General features: G+C 39.0%; 1 protein-coding gene across 1 annotated transcript in view; it reads left to right on the top strand.

The window, feature by feature from the left end:
• Nucleotides 1-16,959, top strand: part of LOC121316402 (nesprin-1-like) — a 161,502-nt gene that overhangs the window by 137,059 nt on the left and 7,484 nt on the right. Inside the window, exons 128-142 of the mRNA XM_041251476.1 lie at nt 1,665-1,827; nt 2,944-3,131; nt 3,694-3,844; nt 4,461-4,643; nt 4,992-5,129; nt 5,553-5,744; nt 6,163-6,508; nt 6,902-6,970; nt 8,337-8,479; nt 9,946-10,072; nt 10,423-10,634; nt 11,968-12,168; nt 13,197-13,325; nt 13,675-13,887; nt 14,088-14,180. Coding sequence (XP_041107410.1) covers nt 1,665-1,827; nt 2,944-3,131; nt 3,694-3,844; nt 4,461-4,643; nt 4,992-5,129; nt 5,553-5,744; nt 6,163-6,508; nt 6,902-6,970; nt 8,337-8,479; nt 9,946-10,072; nt 10,423-10,634; nt 11,968-12,168; nt 13,197-13,325; nt 13,675-13,887; nt 14,088-14,180 — 2,548 coding nt within the window. The remainder of the gene's footprint in view (nt 1-1,664; nt 1,828-2,943; nt 3,132-3,693; nt 3,845-4,460; nt 4,644-4,991; nt 5,130-5,552; nt 5,745-6,162; nt 6,509-6,901; nt 6,971-8,336; nt 8,480-9,945; nt 10,073-10,422; nt 10,635-11,967; nt 12,169-13,196; nt 13,326-13,674; nt 13,888-14,087; nt 14,181-16,959) is intronic.

Below are 16,959 nucleotides of genomic sequence, written 5' to 3'. Positions count from 1 at the left end.
TTGTAATATAGTATGAGATGGAACAATGACATACTTGTTTCCGTTCTTTTTTAGGGTCGCTCACCTTCGACTGTAATACTGTGTGCTGCATTAGACTTTCTAAATTTACACACACATTATAAATTCGTCAAGCCCGTTACACATTGGGAATTAAATTAGAAATCCCTGAGGTACAGTACAGAAATGCATTTGCTTACATTCCAGAAACTGTATATATTCATACAGTAGATTACAATAACTACAGTTATTTGCAAACATTTATAAACTTTTGAAGGAGTCATGTACATTTGTTTTCTGATAAATTGTAATGTGAAGTGAGCCGTCCAATCTTGTGTATAAACATTTAAGTTACACTAAGTTTTCGTGTCAATTTTCTGGGTTTGCAAAAATCAAAGATTACATTAATAGCGAAGGCCTTCAACAGCTATAACTAGGGGAAATATGTTGAAAAACCAAAAAAAAAACCTAGGCAAGTCTAAAAGATCCAAAAAACGACATGGAAATTTAATTTTATGTACTTACTGAACATTAAAAAACTTAATTGCAGTCAGATGTTCATGTTATAATGGAAAGAGACGTTTTAAAAAGCATGTAGTCAGTCAGTAACAAAATATTTTAAGTGTACTCTCTTATATTTTGAAGTGTCCTTCACTTGATGTTCTCAGTAAAGAAAGCATGAGATCAAGTTCAGCCAGCAAAAGATGACATGACAGGCTTTTACCAAAACTCGGGCTGTTGAAAGTATAATTTATACCATATGCACTTGAGCATTACACAGTACTTCTGTTCATCTATTTTTTTCTTGTAAAACAGTGCACTAATGGAGCAATGTACATCCGATAGTGATGAAATTAAGTGTACTACAGTGAATCACAGTCACAGTGAAATGAAATAAGACAATTCGAATGACAGTCATAATAAGATTCAGTGATTTATGTGCTACTGTTTTTAAACTAAATGTTTGCGCATTGAGTTATCAGACTTGTTTACAAGAGTGTCCCCTTTTGTTCAGTGTGTGTGTGTGTGTGTGTGTGTATATATATATATATGTGTGTGTGTATATATATATATATATATATATATATATATATATATATATATATATATATATAAATCTCTGTGTGTGTGTGTATATGTCAATTACTTATCTATGATGGTTTGTACTTGATTATTACTGTAAAACCTAAATGTTAATACTGTTAGCTGCTCATCTGGCTTATGCTTCAGGTTTTGTTGAATTGGAACATGTCTAACCACACAGTAATGCTTAGGAGTGTGGCAACACACGCATGCAATTAATGTGGTGATATTACTATGAACAGAGGCAGGTAATTTTCATTATACAGGTTATTTCAGATGTAAGCCCCAATTAGCGAAATCATCAACAACAACTCGAGCAGTTTATATAGCTGAACAGTTATCATTTCAAATCTAACACCTAAACTTACAAAACAAATGTTGAATAACATTTTCATTGTGTGTATACTGGGCTTCATAAGACAAAGACATTGCATATGTACTGGGCTTTAAAATCTGTTAAATACTCTGCTTTTCTAAACTATCCTTGTGAAATTAAGGGTAGTGATTATATAGTTCTTCATCATAAAAAAGGTGGAGGTAATATATTAGCTTATTAAAATCTCCCCTCCTTACCTTAATTGCAGGGTGAACAAGCTGAGGGAGACCCTGGCTACTGTTCAGCAGCTGGATAAGAATATGAGTAATCTGAGATCGTGGCTGGCTCATATTGAAACAGAGCTTTCCAAACCCATTGTCTATGAGACCAGCGATTCCAGCGAGATACAGAGGAAACTCAATGAACAGCAGGTAAGGAACTCGTAAAACAAACACAACTCTAATACAGCTAGCCAAGGAGGCCCTAAAGACAGGGTTTGTGCATGTACACAAACACAACAAACCTTTGTTGTACACTCCCGATCCCTATAAATGTTTTGGATTACTTTATGTACATTTTAAAAACCCTCACTATTTTATAAAATATTAAAAAATGTTTGATTAAAATAATCCCTATTAAAGGAATTGTTTTAACCAGTTAGTCTGCACAATTGTGATAAATTGTCACGTTCAGTTGGGTTTTTGCTTCTCTTTTAGTTAAAATAATACTTGCATACTGATCATTGCACATGACAATGTAATATTCCAGAATGCATTATCAAATGGCACAAAAGCACAGATTGAGTGAAAACACTAGTAGATTGTAATATTAATTGTAATATTAGTATTATAGTATATTAAAATACCGGTAACAGCTCAAAGTGGAAACATTTCTGTATTATTTTTATACAGTATATATTGTACTGTTAAAAATATTTAAGTAAACTTACATGTGAACTACGCAATATATTTATATGTTTGGGGTTTTTTTTTTTTTAATCATATTAACGTTTATAAGAAATAAATCTTGGCTCTAAATAAGATTTTTTTCATTTGTCTGTTGTAAGTACATCCAGCTTATTAGTTATGATTGTGAAAAGTTTTTCCCTTTTTACAATATCTTGCGTAACATGCTAGTTATCTTCTTTGTTACTCTATAAAGAAAAAACCTAGAAACAAAAAATGGTGCTACTAATATGAGGAAAGCAGAAAGAGTTGCATAGTAGAAACATGATAACTAAGACCTAGTAAATTATTACTTTAGTTAATGGTGGATATTTGGTAATGAGTGATGCTTGTGTCAGTTGTCTCATGTATGTTGACTATTATTGAGAAAAAAATTACGAAAACTATATACAATATCTTATTTGAATAACAGTGATTCAAATGCTTCACTGTTGAGATTTGTACTGTATGAAAACATTCATTTTACATCATTTAGTAAATCTTGATAAGAAACATATTAATGCACTTAAATGTCTGTTACTAAAGATGTAACTTTTTTATTTATAAACACTGAAACTGTTTGTTCTTTTTTCTTCTCTTCAGGATCTGCAGAGAGATATAGAGAAGCGCAGCACTGGTGTGGCCTCAGTGTTGAACCTGTGTGAGGTTCTGCTGCATGACTGTGACGCCTGTGCCACTGACACGGAGTGTGACTCCATCCAGCATGCTACCCGCAGCCTAGACAGGAGGTGGAGGAACATTTGCGCCATGTCCATGGAGAGAAGACTCAAGTAAGTCAAAGTGCTTTAAGTTATCCCTCTCGAGACAAAGACCAACTGTATACACCAGATCGAAACCCTGCAGGTAGGAATAGGAGTTCAAGTTAGTGATAAAAACGTAAGAAAATTACGCTGCTTAGAAATTGGTAGGGAGACCAATTCAGCTACAGACACTACATGGTGAGACTTGCTGATGGCAAAACACGTGCCTTTAGTGTTTCTTTTGTGCGGTATCAGGGGTAGTCAGTGGTTAACCTCAAAGTAATTGACTTATTACTAACTTATGTGATAAGGAGGTAAATGGTTTAATGTTACAACATGTTACTCTTTGTTTGCTGTAGACCCATTGCATCTGTATATCTGCAGATGCTGCTGCAGTTCCAACAAACAGCTGGGACCAAGTTTACTAAACATCAGCAGTTGCTTAGTGCTGTCATGCTTTGGACACATACCAGATAATGTTTCACTGTAACTGTGCCATTCACCTAAAGAATTTCCAGCAGGGGGCAATGGTGGGTTGACTAGAAAAAAATGCATTGCTTTGGGATTTTTTTTTTTTTTTTTTTTAAATTAGGATTGAAGAGACATGGAGGCTTTGGCAGAAGTTCTTAGATGACTTTTCTCGCTTTGAAGACTGGCTGAAGACGTCAGAGAAAACAGCAGCCACACCCAAATCTGCTGGAGTACTGTACACTGTAGCCAAGGAGGAGCTAAAGAAGTTTGAGGTACAGTGGTATACCAAATAATATCCATCAGACAGCCCAGACAGAAGCCTTATGCCACCAGATCGGGATACCAAATCCAGTTGTCCAATCGATGAAGCGTCATTCTAGTACATTAGGCGAACTGCTAAAGAAAGGCTAGCACCTTTTCTGTATCTTAAATTTAAGCAGTGTTTAAAAATGAGGGGAAAAAAGTACCATAACGGATTTTCATTATAGATATGTAATTTTCAGCTTTATTTAGTTTTGACAAAATTCACTGCCTTAAGTAGCGTGATGCAGACGCCCTTGAATACAAAATCTGTTGCCAAAAAGTAGTTACAGAGTTACATGGCATTAGGAAGCAGTTCTAGCCTCATGAGAGCTTTAAAATGCCTCTCCCTCGATGGAATTGTTGCTGATGCTACATTACAAACTCCTTCACTTCTGACCCTGGCTGATCCTTTGTGGGATGTTACCCTGGTTTCCTTTTTCGTCATATAAAATTATTTAGTATATCTCCTGAAACAAGTTTTATAATGCTCATGGTACCTAGTCCTATTTAATTTAGTAGGGATTGATAATGTCTATAACTCCCCGATTCGACTGACCGATTCTTTTTTTTTTTTTGCTATTGCAGGCATTCCAGCGGCAGGTCCACGAGAGCTTGACCCAGCTGGAGCTGATCAACAAGCAGTACCGCCGCCTGGCCCGAGAGAACCGCACCGACTCTTCTTGCAGGCTGAAGCAGATGGTCCATGACGGCAATCAGAGATGGGACAACTTGCAGAGGAGAGTGGCCTCCATCCTGCGTAGACTAAAGGTACTTCAGTCTAGCCTTACTGCAAGGTTGCAAAGCAATACTGCTGTTGTGCAAAGCCTTATAATGCTTTGTACTGAATAATATATTTGGTAAACTGTAGTACTGTAATTATTTATATGGATATATATAAAAACACTTACAATACACAGTGGTAATGTTGCTAGAACAGCTCCATGAAATCAGCTTTCCTTAGCTTGGACAAATTGTTTAATATTACAGATCTAAAATGTATATTGTTCATAGATGGTGAGCATGCTAAGATGTTGAATTTTATTTTTTAAATAATAAAGAAAATTGAACAGGCTAGGTTTGTATGACATAGTAAAGTATGCCCGCTCTTTGTTACAGCACTTTATTTGCCAGCGGGAGGAGTTTGAGACGACCAGGGACAGCATACTGGTCTGGCTTACAGAGATGGATCTACAGCTCACAAACATTGAACACTTCTCAGAGTGCGACATTCAGGCAAAAATAAAGCAACTCAGGGTAAGAGATCTACATGCTCAGCAGCAGCATCACACTCAAGCTAACTGCACGGTGGCAACCCCAGGTTAAATTAGATGTGCAGTAGCAGAAACCTACAAAATCCACGCTTTTGTTGAAATGTATAATATTTGCTGTTATTCATTCACTGGTGTGCATACAGTAGTTTGTATTTTTATATTGAAGTAACTGGCTTACTATTTCCAAAGATGATTCTGTTTCTTAAGAAGGGTTCCTCCACCCACCAACTTTACTGTTACTCTTTTTACGTTATAAGCATAGCTTTTTAAAATCAATTTTTTCTCTATATTTGAATTTTCTGCAAATTTTCACATCCTGGAGAAAAATATTACTGGTGTTTGGCTATAGAATGGGCCATGTTGTTTGTGTGTCAAACCTTTTTTTCTTCCTAAACTCCCTGAGCAGGCGTTCCAGCAGGAGATCTGTCTGAACAGTGGGAAGATTGAGCAGATTGTCCACCAGGGTGAGCTGCTGATTGAGAAGACCGAGCCCCTGGATGCGGCCGTCATTGAGGAAGAGCTAGAGGAGCTGCAGCGGTACTGCCAGGAGGTGTTCGGCCGGGTTGAGCGCTACTACAAGAAACTTATCCGCCTGCCGGTATGCCTACCACTCACAGCAAAGAACAAGCACAAGAAATAGCAACCTGTAATGCAAATCAATGGTAGCAGAAATGTTTGATCTGAAATATCCTGTTATACTTCTTAGAAAACCAAGATTACTGCCTTGGCAAATTTATTTTTATATTTGTATATTCAAACTGGGCATGAAGGCAGAACAGTGTGTTTAGGCAGAGCAGTGTGCTTAGGTAATTGAAATATGCTTTTACTTTTAAGCTGGTTATATTTATAGCATTGGTATTTGTAATATTTGGTCCTATTGACAAAGCAGTTTGATAAATCTATTGACGCTTGTCAAGTGAGAAATCTTCAGTTGTCTATGTCCTGTCAAAAGCAGGCAACTTGAAGTAAGCTGTTCTGAATAGTTATTGACCACACGTATTTATTTTCCCCCCTAGCTGACAGATGACGAGCATGATGTGTCGGACCGGGAGCTGGACTTGGAGTATACAGCAGAGCAGTTCAGTCTGAACTGGAATGACAAGTCAGTGGACAGTGTGCTCTCCCCGCACCCCTCCTCCAGCCGCTCCACCTCTATGGCCCCGCAAATGCGGGTGGAGCGCTCAGGTCGGGACACCCCAGCAAGCGTGGACTCCATCCCCCTGGAGTGGGACCACGACTACGACCTGAGCCGCGGCCTAGAGACAATGAGCGCCATGCAGCGGGCCATTGCCTCCGTCGATGACGAGGACGCCCAGGAAGATGACAAGGAGTTCTACCTGAGAGGAGCTGCAGCTGTCACAGGTCAGTCTGCATTGCTGATGTCTTTTAATGGAGAATTGGGTTGTGATGAGAATTTGATGAACATTAGTTCACAGCTAATTTGCAACCTGGGGCCTTCTACTTTTAGAGATTTTCCAATTTTAACTCCTGTTTTCTGCAAATGCCTATCGCTGCCACCCTGTCTGTTTTACTGTTCACAGAAGTAAGCCTTGAATAATCCATGAAGCAGTTGTGAAGCATCAACAAACTATAATATAGTATTCTGCTAACCAGCAAGTAACATTACACGACCGGTATACTGTTCATACAGATTATAGATGTATTTTTGCAGATCTGACTTGCCCTCTGTTAGAGCGAAGTACCAGAGGCATTCCTTTTAGCTGTTCAAATGTTGCTTGTATTTGTTTTTTTCAGATGTAGTGATCCCTGAGAGCCCAGAGGCCTATGTTAAACTGACAGAAAATACTTTGAGATCAGCCTCTGGTAGGCCCACCTAGCCAAAGCATGCCCCAAATAATGGAATTTAGCTGCTGCCCGTACCAGCCTCAGCTAACATTCACTTACTCACTGATCACTCACCCTCACAACTGTAATTACTGTTCAACCTGCTTACTGTTTGGGAATTTTATTTTTCATTCTTACAAAAAAAAAAGCACATTCTCTGTTTAACCACAATAAAAGTATGCTTAACCATAATAACAAAAAACAACCACTGGCAGGCATGCATACTGTTAACTGTATGTTCCCTGGTTTGCATCTCATACCTGATTAGCAGCAGAGTTCTCAACATTATAACAGGCAACAATCATGGGCTTGCGTGTGTTTGTTATAGTTAAGCTTTTACTGTAGTATCACCTTGCATCCATCGCTGGGTGGCTTTATTTGATGGTTTGTGAACTAATCCACTACCACTGTGATAGATCTTTCTTTTAAAAACCTGAAGGGTAAGTTTTTTTTTTTTGTTCACCTTTCGAGAAATGCAATATGCAAAAAAAAGTCATAGCTGTCTTAAATTCAGAAAACGATATTTGAATGAATTGTGTTTTTTCCTACCTTTGTATAAGTGTGGAGTTTCATCAGGTAAGGGTGGAGATACTATAGCTAATTTAAACTAATCAGCAAGGCCTCTTTATAAAGATACATCATTTAGAAAGTTACAATAAAACACCATTTCTGCTGCCAAGCATGTCTTAGTGGCTGAGATTTAATTTAATCTCATACTTTAAACTTAATTTTACAGACACCCATACACTGTTTCCTGTCAAACTATTGTGATTGGTTGAAATGTTTGTTTTATGTGATATGTGACGGGCGGATGGATATGCGACAGATTACTGTAATAAGAAAATGACTGTGATGAGGTTCTCAAAGTTTGTCAGTTTTGTCAGAACTTTCTCAGATTCCAGACTACAACTTTAGGTGTGCACATTTTACATACTATTAATCAAAGCAAAAATGCTACTAAGACAATATTTGCCACCTGTGCCTTAATTATGCCTGTCTTTTAGTCTTTAGTACCCTTATAGAGAGATTATCATGTTCTTAAACACCATAAATGGTCAGGCTATTGGTGCTTTACATTAGAAAACTTTATTTAAACCCAAAGAATAACTGTGTGGGAGCTGAACTTAGTAACGCCCTTCCTGTGTTCTCTGAAGCCCATGAAACAGGCAACTTTTTTTGACAACTGCAATTGTTGCCTTTATTCTTTTACATGGAGAAAGTTGCTATAAAATGCCTTCCTACAACTAGTTGCTTAAACATTTAAATAATAAAAGCAAAAGGAAAAAATATATCTCAACTTTTTTTTTTCTTGTTTCTAATTCTAATGATTCTTACTTATTCACAGGTGAGCCGGGTTCCCTAGAAACTCATATCTGGCAGCTTGACAAAGCCCTGGACACCAGCCGCTTCCATTTGCAGCAGACCGAAAACATCATCCGCAGCAGGACGCCTACAGGTCCAGAGCTGGATTCCGCCTACAATGGATATGTGAGTGCTGGTGGCTGGCTGGGAACTGCACAGTTTCTGAAGTGCTTGTTTGTTGAGCAACTGTGTTTTGCTGCTAAGTGTAGTGTATCAGATTACTGGTATAGATGGGTAGATTTGTTTTCGACTTATGTAAGTGCAGATATGCTACAGGTTTAAATTGTATTAAATCTTCAAGAGTCTTAAACGTGGCCCAAAGTTGCATAATTTAAGTAAAAAGTGACTGTCTAAGGCATCCCAATCTCCTGCAGTATAATGGACACATGTACACTATGAGACTGGATTATCAGTGGGCGTAACTTACATAAACAATTCCTGTGCTCCATGATATATCATATTTACCTTCATGACATAATCGAAAATCACAATGGTGAGCCTATCCATTGCCCAGTATAATGTAAATTTAGCAAGCTTTGTAAACTTTGACAATGCAAGTAGGAAACTAAGATTCTATGATTAAAGTATAATGGACTAATTGACAGTGGTGATTCAGATACATTATCTGGATTTGCTTATATGGCCTTGTGGGAGGGTGTGGGAATTCACTGGACACAAGACAGAATTGTTTTGCTGAAACACTGCTTGGCGCACTGATTTATTTCTGCCACAAGATGGCAGTGTGGCACTGGTCAAAGCACAACCCAATACCAGCAATGGTAAAAGGTTGGCCATTCACTCGTGGTGCTCAAAATAATAAAACAAAAGGGCGAAAGAAAAAAGGAAAATAACACACAATAACAAATACAAATAATAGTTGCTGCACTTCCAGCGTTCCCCCATTGTCGCTAAAGGACGGCTCGGGTCTTTAGACTGCACTTTACTATTCCCCTGCTATACTCTTTGGGGTTGCCCAGGGTTTCCCCGCTATCTACACACGTCCCAATTCAGGTATGTAATTACAGTTATTTTTCATTCTTTCTTTTCTTTTGTTCGGCTGTCTTCCTCAGCCTCTTTTGTTTCTCCAGTCCCTTACGACCAGGGCTGTCACAGTGGTTCTTCCTAGATGGGTGGGGCTGAGGAATAACAAAGCACAGTTTTTATAGGTCAGGCACCCCCTAAGGCCCGCCTCCCGACCATTCAGAGAAAACAAACCCTCGCCCAATCTCTCCGTGTCATCGCCATGATCGACAGGTGGATCCTGACCCCTCCCCTAAAGGATAATGCATACGGCAGGTAGCCAGCATAGGTCTTGCCCTGTTACAGGCTTGGAATGACCCACCTTCTTGGCTCTCTTGAACTTTACTCGCTATGGAAAGGGGCAGAGCTACTGACTCAGAGTGACAAGGTGGTTTCCTTTCTATCCACGCTGGATAGATAACTTTCTCTGTTAAGATTTTTATAGGCAAAGGCAGCCCCAGCCAGGAACCAAACCTTCATCCGAAGCCAACTACATTACCAAATACTAGGCCAGTGGGTTGTGAAATGCAAACATGCAGTACATAGCGTAATTCACTGCTTTCCTCTTCCAGATGAGGCTATTGTCTGAGTGCCGTGGTAGCATTGATACAGTGAAGCGTGTCGGATACGAACTGAAAGAGGAGGAAGACAATCTGTCTGGACTCATCGACCTAAACAGCACTGAAATGCAGACCTCAGGTGAGGTGTACAGCTCTATGATGGAACACTGCTGTACCTATTCACAAATAGCATACAATTTAATATGGTTTAATCAAGTCACCTTTTTAAAACATATAGCACCATAGCTTATTGAGAGCTAATACATGAGGCTTTTGAATACCAGTACAGACACATTCACCAAGACAACCTGGGATTTTGTTTTTTAAATGTTTTTAAGGACCCCCTTCACTTTAATGTAATATTGACTTGTGCAAAAGTAGCCAGAAGTTATCATCGCGGCAAAGGTCTTATAGGCAAAGTCTGCACACCCTACTTACTAATAACAATAATAAGAATGTAATAATAATGAAGTGGGTTTTGCTGGATAGGTGTGATTGAGCGCTGGGAATTGATCCAAGCCCAAGCCCTCAACAAGGAGCTGCGAATGAAGCAGAACCTCCAGCAGTGGCAGCAGTTCAACTTTGACCTGGACAACATTTGGGTCTGGCTGGGAGAGACGGAGGAAGAGCTGGAGCAGCTGCGACGCCTGGACCTCAGCACCGACATCCACACCATCGAGCTCCGGATCAAGAATCTCAAGGTACAGTACCTGCCTGCCTGCCTGACTACCGCCACAGGCACCGTGATAGCACAAAGAGGGTGATAGCCTTCACAGGACACACACGGTATTTTGCAGCTTATTGATTATAAATCACAATAAATCAATCAATTTAATTGTAAGGCAGTGTAGTTTATACATTGGGATTGGTTGTATATCAATTACTCACATCTGTATAATAAGGTTCAGTAGGAAATGTAGATTTAACATTCCTTTTAAGAGATACATGCTCAAGTGTTGTATTAAAACACGATTACAATTAAAGGGAAAGGGAGTTTAGCATTTTTAATAATGTTTTTCTATTGCTTGTCATGATTTAGTCAGTGTTTACTGTACATGTGCAACACATAGCTAAGAAATTGTTTGAGGAGGGAAGAAATTACAAGGATTGACCACCATAAACCTGATTTGCAGCCAGGAATGGAACCAGACTGTTCAGAATCAACAAGCTATATAAAATAAGTCACTGGAATTAGAGGAGCCCTGGTAACCTTAGTAACCCCCAGGTGAGATCCTAAAATAGCTGCCATCATCATACAAGCTGTGCATTCCTTCCAGTACACATTTAAGTTGGGTGCGCTGCAAAAATTCGTTGGCAATATACCAGTGAAGGAACCATTTTTTCATTATTTAAAACTTTCATTAGTTGCAGTTAGGCTATCCCAGTTATAAAAAAGTCAGACATGGTTAGCACTTTGTAAACTATTGCCTATACGAGTTATTTTTACACATTAGCGTTATTTGTTGTGGAAGTACTTATATTTGCAATAGGGGAAAAACACCAGAAATGTATTATCAGTATAAAACATTTTCAGAAGTATTAAGAGATTAAACAATGTGAATGTTGAGTTGAAAAGATGGAAGTATGGTAAACCTGGGGCTGTTTATTTCCATTGCTTGTGCCTGCTTTGAAACTGGAGTCAAGGTAGATGCTAGTTGAACAAAAAAAAAAAAGCATCGTCACAGAGGTACTATGGCAACCATGACAATATTTTTTCAGCAACACTTAGATTTATTTTGCTTTTGCTTGTGCAAATAGACTACACTGTCATTGCAGTCGTCTTTCCTAAGTGTTGCCTTGCAAGGCTTGTACTCCCCTATGGCATAAGTCCTTAATTATCATGAACACTAAATTAAACACCCAATTCTTGACCAGGTATTTGAATTTCTTTTGACCAGTTAAATGGTGAATGCTAACTCATCTCTCACTTTTCAATTAGTTTAATTTACTAGCCTTAATAATCCATTAAGACAGCTGGATTTGACTGTGTTATACAGGAACTCCACAATAAAGTGTATGTTATTTTGGTTTTAGGAGCTTCAAAAAGCTGTTGACAGCCGCAAAGCCATCGTCCTGTCTATCAACCTGTGCAGCGCAGAGTTTGTGCAGTCGGAGACACCTCAGGCACAGGAGCTGCGGGCAAGACTGGGTCAAATGAACAAGCGCTGGGACCGTGTGGGCAGCTTGATCGAAGACTGGCGTAACTCACTGAAGGATGCACTTATGCAGTGCCATGTAAGTGATAGCCTTTCCTATGTATGCCACATCAGTGGAGCGCTAACTAAAATAGGAACACGCTCAATATAATTTTTGGCACAGCTGCATTGGTGACCTACAACAGATTTATTTAATCCCAGCTCATCCACAGACAAATGTGCTTCAGACTTCTGTTGGGCTGACCTGGGTATATAACTTTGTAGCAGGGAGAGATCTGTGCTGACTCTGCTGGCGTGTTCACGGGCTGTAGGAAGAGGGCGGCAGTCGCCCAGCAACCGCCTGTGAGTCATGGCAGTGACACGGGGAGGTGGGAAAGTGGGTGTGTGGACTTTCCCCCTCTCTGAATGGCTGAGAGGCGAGTCTTGGGAGATTGTTGGTCCTATAAAATAACGCTCTGCTGTTTCCTCAGGTCTGCTCTTATAGACGCGCTGAGAGTGCGGAAATGCTGGTCGCGGACCGAGAACCAGCTGGGAGAGAAAAAGACACGAAAGTGTCACAGTGAGACAGTGAGAGCAGGGAATCCTTGGGCAGACCACTTAAAAATATGACAGAGCAGGCTAGGTAGCATAGGACGGAGATCCGGGTCACACGAGCAGCGGCGACCGGGATATTGCTGCAGAGTGCAGCACCTTTTATTTGTAGTTTTGTTATTGTGTTATTTTTTCCCTTGTTATTTTTGCCTTCTGTTTTTCATTATTATTTCTTTGAGCACCTGCAAGGGCGCCGGTATTGTGTACCATCGCTTGGTATGCCCGTGGTTCTGTTTACCATCGTCGGTAAATCAGACCATGGACCCACAGCGCTATCTGTGGGATAAACTTAAAAATAGCACCCAAGAATAAAACTGGGCACCTGTGCGGTGTTGCCAAATCCACCTGTCTGCCTCCTGTGTCAGTGACTTATCCACCACCCTTTCACAAACTTATAGAATGAAAGCAAAAGAAAAATGCAACAGATGTTCAACATGCTACAGTGAATTATCTTTGGGATAAGATACAGTGTGTTCTTCCTCAAGAAGCTCACATAACCTCTTCCTTTTTCTATAGGATTTCCATGAGATGAGTCATGGTCTGCTGCTGTGGCTAGAAAACATTGACAGAAGAAAAAATGAAATTGTTCCTATTGATCCCAACCTTGACTCGGACACCCTCCATGACCACCACAAAACTCTGATGGTAAGCACAGAGTGGCTGATCAGGTTGGACACTGATGTCATCAATTGTATAGGATTGTGTTGTAGGAGCCAATAATATTATTTACAATTTTCATAGATGATTTAATTAAAGATCTTAAAGCTCATCTCTTTCTGATGCTTTGTCAGAAACAGTGAGTGAGTGAAAACCTCTTCAACATTGACTGCATTTCTGTGAATTTTCTTAAGGATGATGAAGGACAGCAAATTATTACAGTCAGCATATTGTTATAGACTTGTGGAAAACTAGTTGTTAATCCTTTTACCCATATTAGACGATTCTTATGATAATGATAATGAAAAGACTCAAGTGTTCTTCCCTTAACCTCCAGCAAATCAGGCGAGAGTTATTGGAGTCCCAGCTGAAGGTGGCCTCTCTGCAGGACATGTCCAGCCAGCTGCTGGTGAACACGCAGGGCACAGACTGCCTTGAGGCCAAGGAGAAGGTGCATGTCATTGGAAACCGTCTAAAGCTCCTTCTGAAGGAGGTCACACGAGACCTCAGAGAGCTGGAAAGGACTCTGGACATCACAAGCAGCCAGCTGGTGAGTCAACACAAAGCTGATCCCCCAAATTTGTTTGCTGATTTAAAAAATAAAGGGGTTGGCTGACATGTGTCTAGAGAAGGTGCTAAAGAATAGGGGTTTGTGCAATTATTTCTATGGTACGAAGATTTTCAAAGTAAGAAATAACTGTCTACTTCTTCCTGTACATATGTAATCTTAATCTCTGTTGTGCAATCCAGGACCTGTCATCCTGGTCTTCGGCTGATGAACTGGACACCTGTGGGTCCCTGAGCCCCATCTCCGGCAGTAGCACCCCAAGTCGCCGCCGATCGGTAACGTATAATCCTGTGTTTCTAACATGTCTCAGTGAGGAGGGAGTGTTAAATGTAGCAGTCGCTGAATGTCAGAGCAAATCCAGAGCAAAACAACCATACAAGGGCGCCCACAGGGCTTCTCCCACCTTACCTACACCTCCCCTCCCCCATCTCCCTCCCGGCATTAAATCTTAATGAGGACAGATATTTCGGGCTGGAGTTTTTTTTTTTTATTACCCCTTTTTCCAGTTCTATTGATTTTAATTTGATTCAGTTTTCCTTATTTCCTAAATATATTGTTTTAATTACCTGTTTAAACATCTGTAATTTCTGTCTAGTTTAACTAGTGTCTTTCTTTAATGAATTTTGCTACATTAACTACTTTCTTGTAGAATCTTGTAGTGAAATTCACAAGGAATACTGGCTTTTCAAGTTGACACACACAACTGACACAAATACTTGCTGACAATTTTGCTAATTATGAAATCAAAGGATAAAAATCAAATTAATTCATCCCACTACAGTTACTAAATACTTTTTTTTTTTTTTTAATCAGATGGCAAAAATGTTTTACAGTTAATTGAATGCTGAGCTTAATGCAAGTACTTTTTGGTATCTGTAAAGTGTTAAATTAAGTAGGAAGCAGATATAAAATAACTACTGTGCTCCCTCGCTATAATATATTCTGTTCGAAGCGACAGACAAACAAACCAAGTGCGAGAAGGAGAGCGGGTCGGGCGAGGGGAAGAGGGAATGGGCTTGCCCCAGGTTCAGCTGCAGACCGGGGCTGGTCCAGTCTCCCGGAGAAAGCTGCAGCTCCTTTCACAGCAAAAAAGTAAATACATTAGGAAAGAACCACGGAATAGGTCCAATGTTTGTTTAGTTATAAAACGAATGCTGAATAAGATGTCTGTGTTATAAAGTGCCAGCACAGTTTTTCATCAGTTCAGATACTGTATCAAAAGGGAGAGACAGAAAAGGAAGTTAGACTGAGAAGTTATTTATTGTTTGAACACCAGTACTGTATTTACTGTAGAAATATTGCATGAATCACTAGTATAGGGAATTGGGGGACGTGCTGTAGGAGCGTTATATCCGAGGGGCGTTATAACCGAGAGCGTTATAGCGAGGGAGCACTGTATATCATTGCCAATTAAAATTTTGTTAAATTAGAGTTCAAGTAAATACAAATCCTGCCTTTATTAAAGTAGTATTTTAATAATCAAGAGTATTGTTTCAGCACGCCAAGTTGCTGTATTGCTCCAGTGACATAAATTATTGCTGAAGGCTAAAAGATACCATATATTTTATGTACTTTGCATAATATTTTATGTACTTTGCATAAGTGAGGATTACATACAAAATACGTACTTTGATAAACACTCAGTATACAGTATGTATTCGGTTTCTCTTAATCCATGTGGGCAGATAAAGAGCAAATGCTAGAAAATACAATTACTGCAGTAAAAACATATATTTTTAAATTGTGTTTCCATTTGAAAGCACGCAATATGAAAGCAATTGGAATTACTTAACTAACCCAACCTGAAGTATGATGGGCCATACACTGCTTACATTATAATAATAACAGGCATAATCGTATTATTTTTCTGTTTTTTTAATAGAAACATTAACTGATAAATAAGCTTTTGCTAAAATATATATATATATAATATATAGATATATATATATATATATATATATATATATATATATATATATATATATATATATATATATATGCATATGCGTGAGACCCGGTGGTCTAGCAAGTCTAGTCCTGAAGTTAACACTTTTTTTCGGCACTTCCCTGCGTCCAGTCAAGAACTTGAAAAAGATGACTGGGCGAAAACGTTTTTTTTCAACAGTTTAAACTGAATTTCAGGACTAGACCAGGTGAGTCTAGTTTCGTCCAACTCTTCAACATCGATGCTGGGGCAGTCTAGATTTGCCTATGCCAATTATTTGGGCGAGTCTAGTTTTGCATTTCTACACTCTGCCCTGCCAGCTTCCAAGTGTGTACCAGGGTACATGCCTCGCCTCCACTTCTGACAACAATGTAGTGACTGTGTGCTGGGTTTCCAGCGGTGGTGCAGAAAAGGAAGGACACCAGGGCTGGTTTTAATAGTGGTTAAAAAAAACAATCTTTTTATTAGCTCTCTCCCCCAAAAAGTCTCATTCCTCTGTACGCGCAGGCAGACTCGCCACACAGGTGGGTATAACTATCAATAACTCAATTAGTCGGTACTTTACAAGGAGACTGAGTGGAGAAGCTACTAGAAAGTGATAAATCAATTACAAAGTGCTAGTCGATAATATATAAAAAAATGTGCACTAATCAAATCAAAGTGTGCAATTATAAGAATAACAAATAAAATGTGACAAATAAATACGTGAAATATAACGGGCATTATAGCAATACTACACATATGACATTGTTTGCTTGGTAACTAGAGGGTCTAGAACTAAAGCTGTCTATGTGCATTCTGTCTGACTATTGATATTTTAATTAGGCAAAAATGTTTCAGTAATTTGAATAAGCAAGTGGTAAAATAAACACATGGGGCTCTGTTTACAAGAGCAAATTGTTTAGTAGTATAAAACTAGCAAAAAAAAAAAAAAAACTTATTTGCAGCTAGAAGTAGTAAAAAAAGGTGTTCTATATAAGTATTTGCTAGTTTTATACTGCAGAACCTGCCTTTTGCCCTTTACACTTTCTGAATAGGGTCCAGAGTATGTTGGATTTTAATAAAAGCATGATTCGTGTTAAAAGATAACACAATTTGTGGTTTTCTTA

The sequence above is a fragment of the Polyodon spathula genome, chromosome 5 (genome assembly GCF_017654505.1).
Source record: "Polyodon spathula isolate WHYD16114869_AA chromosome 5, ASM1765450v1, whole genome shotgun sequence".
Classification (NCBI taxonomy): domain Eukaryota; kingdom Metazoa; phylum Chordata; class Actinopteri; order Acipenseriformes; family Polyodontidae; genus Polyodon; species Polyodon spathula.
The sequence above is the reverse complement of the archived record's forward strand: the minus strand, read 5'-3'. Positions and strand labels throughout refer to the sequence as shown.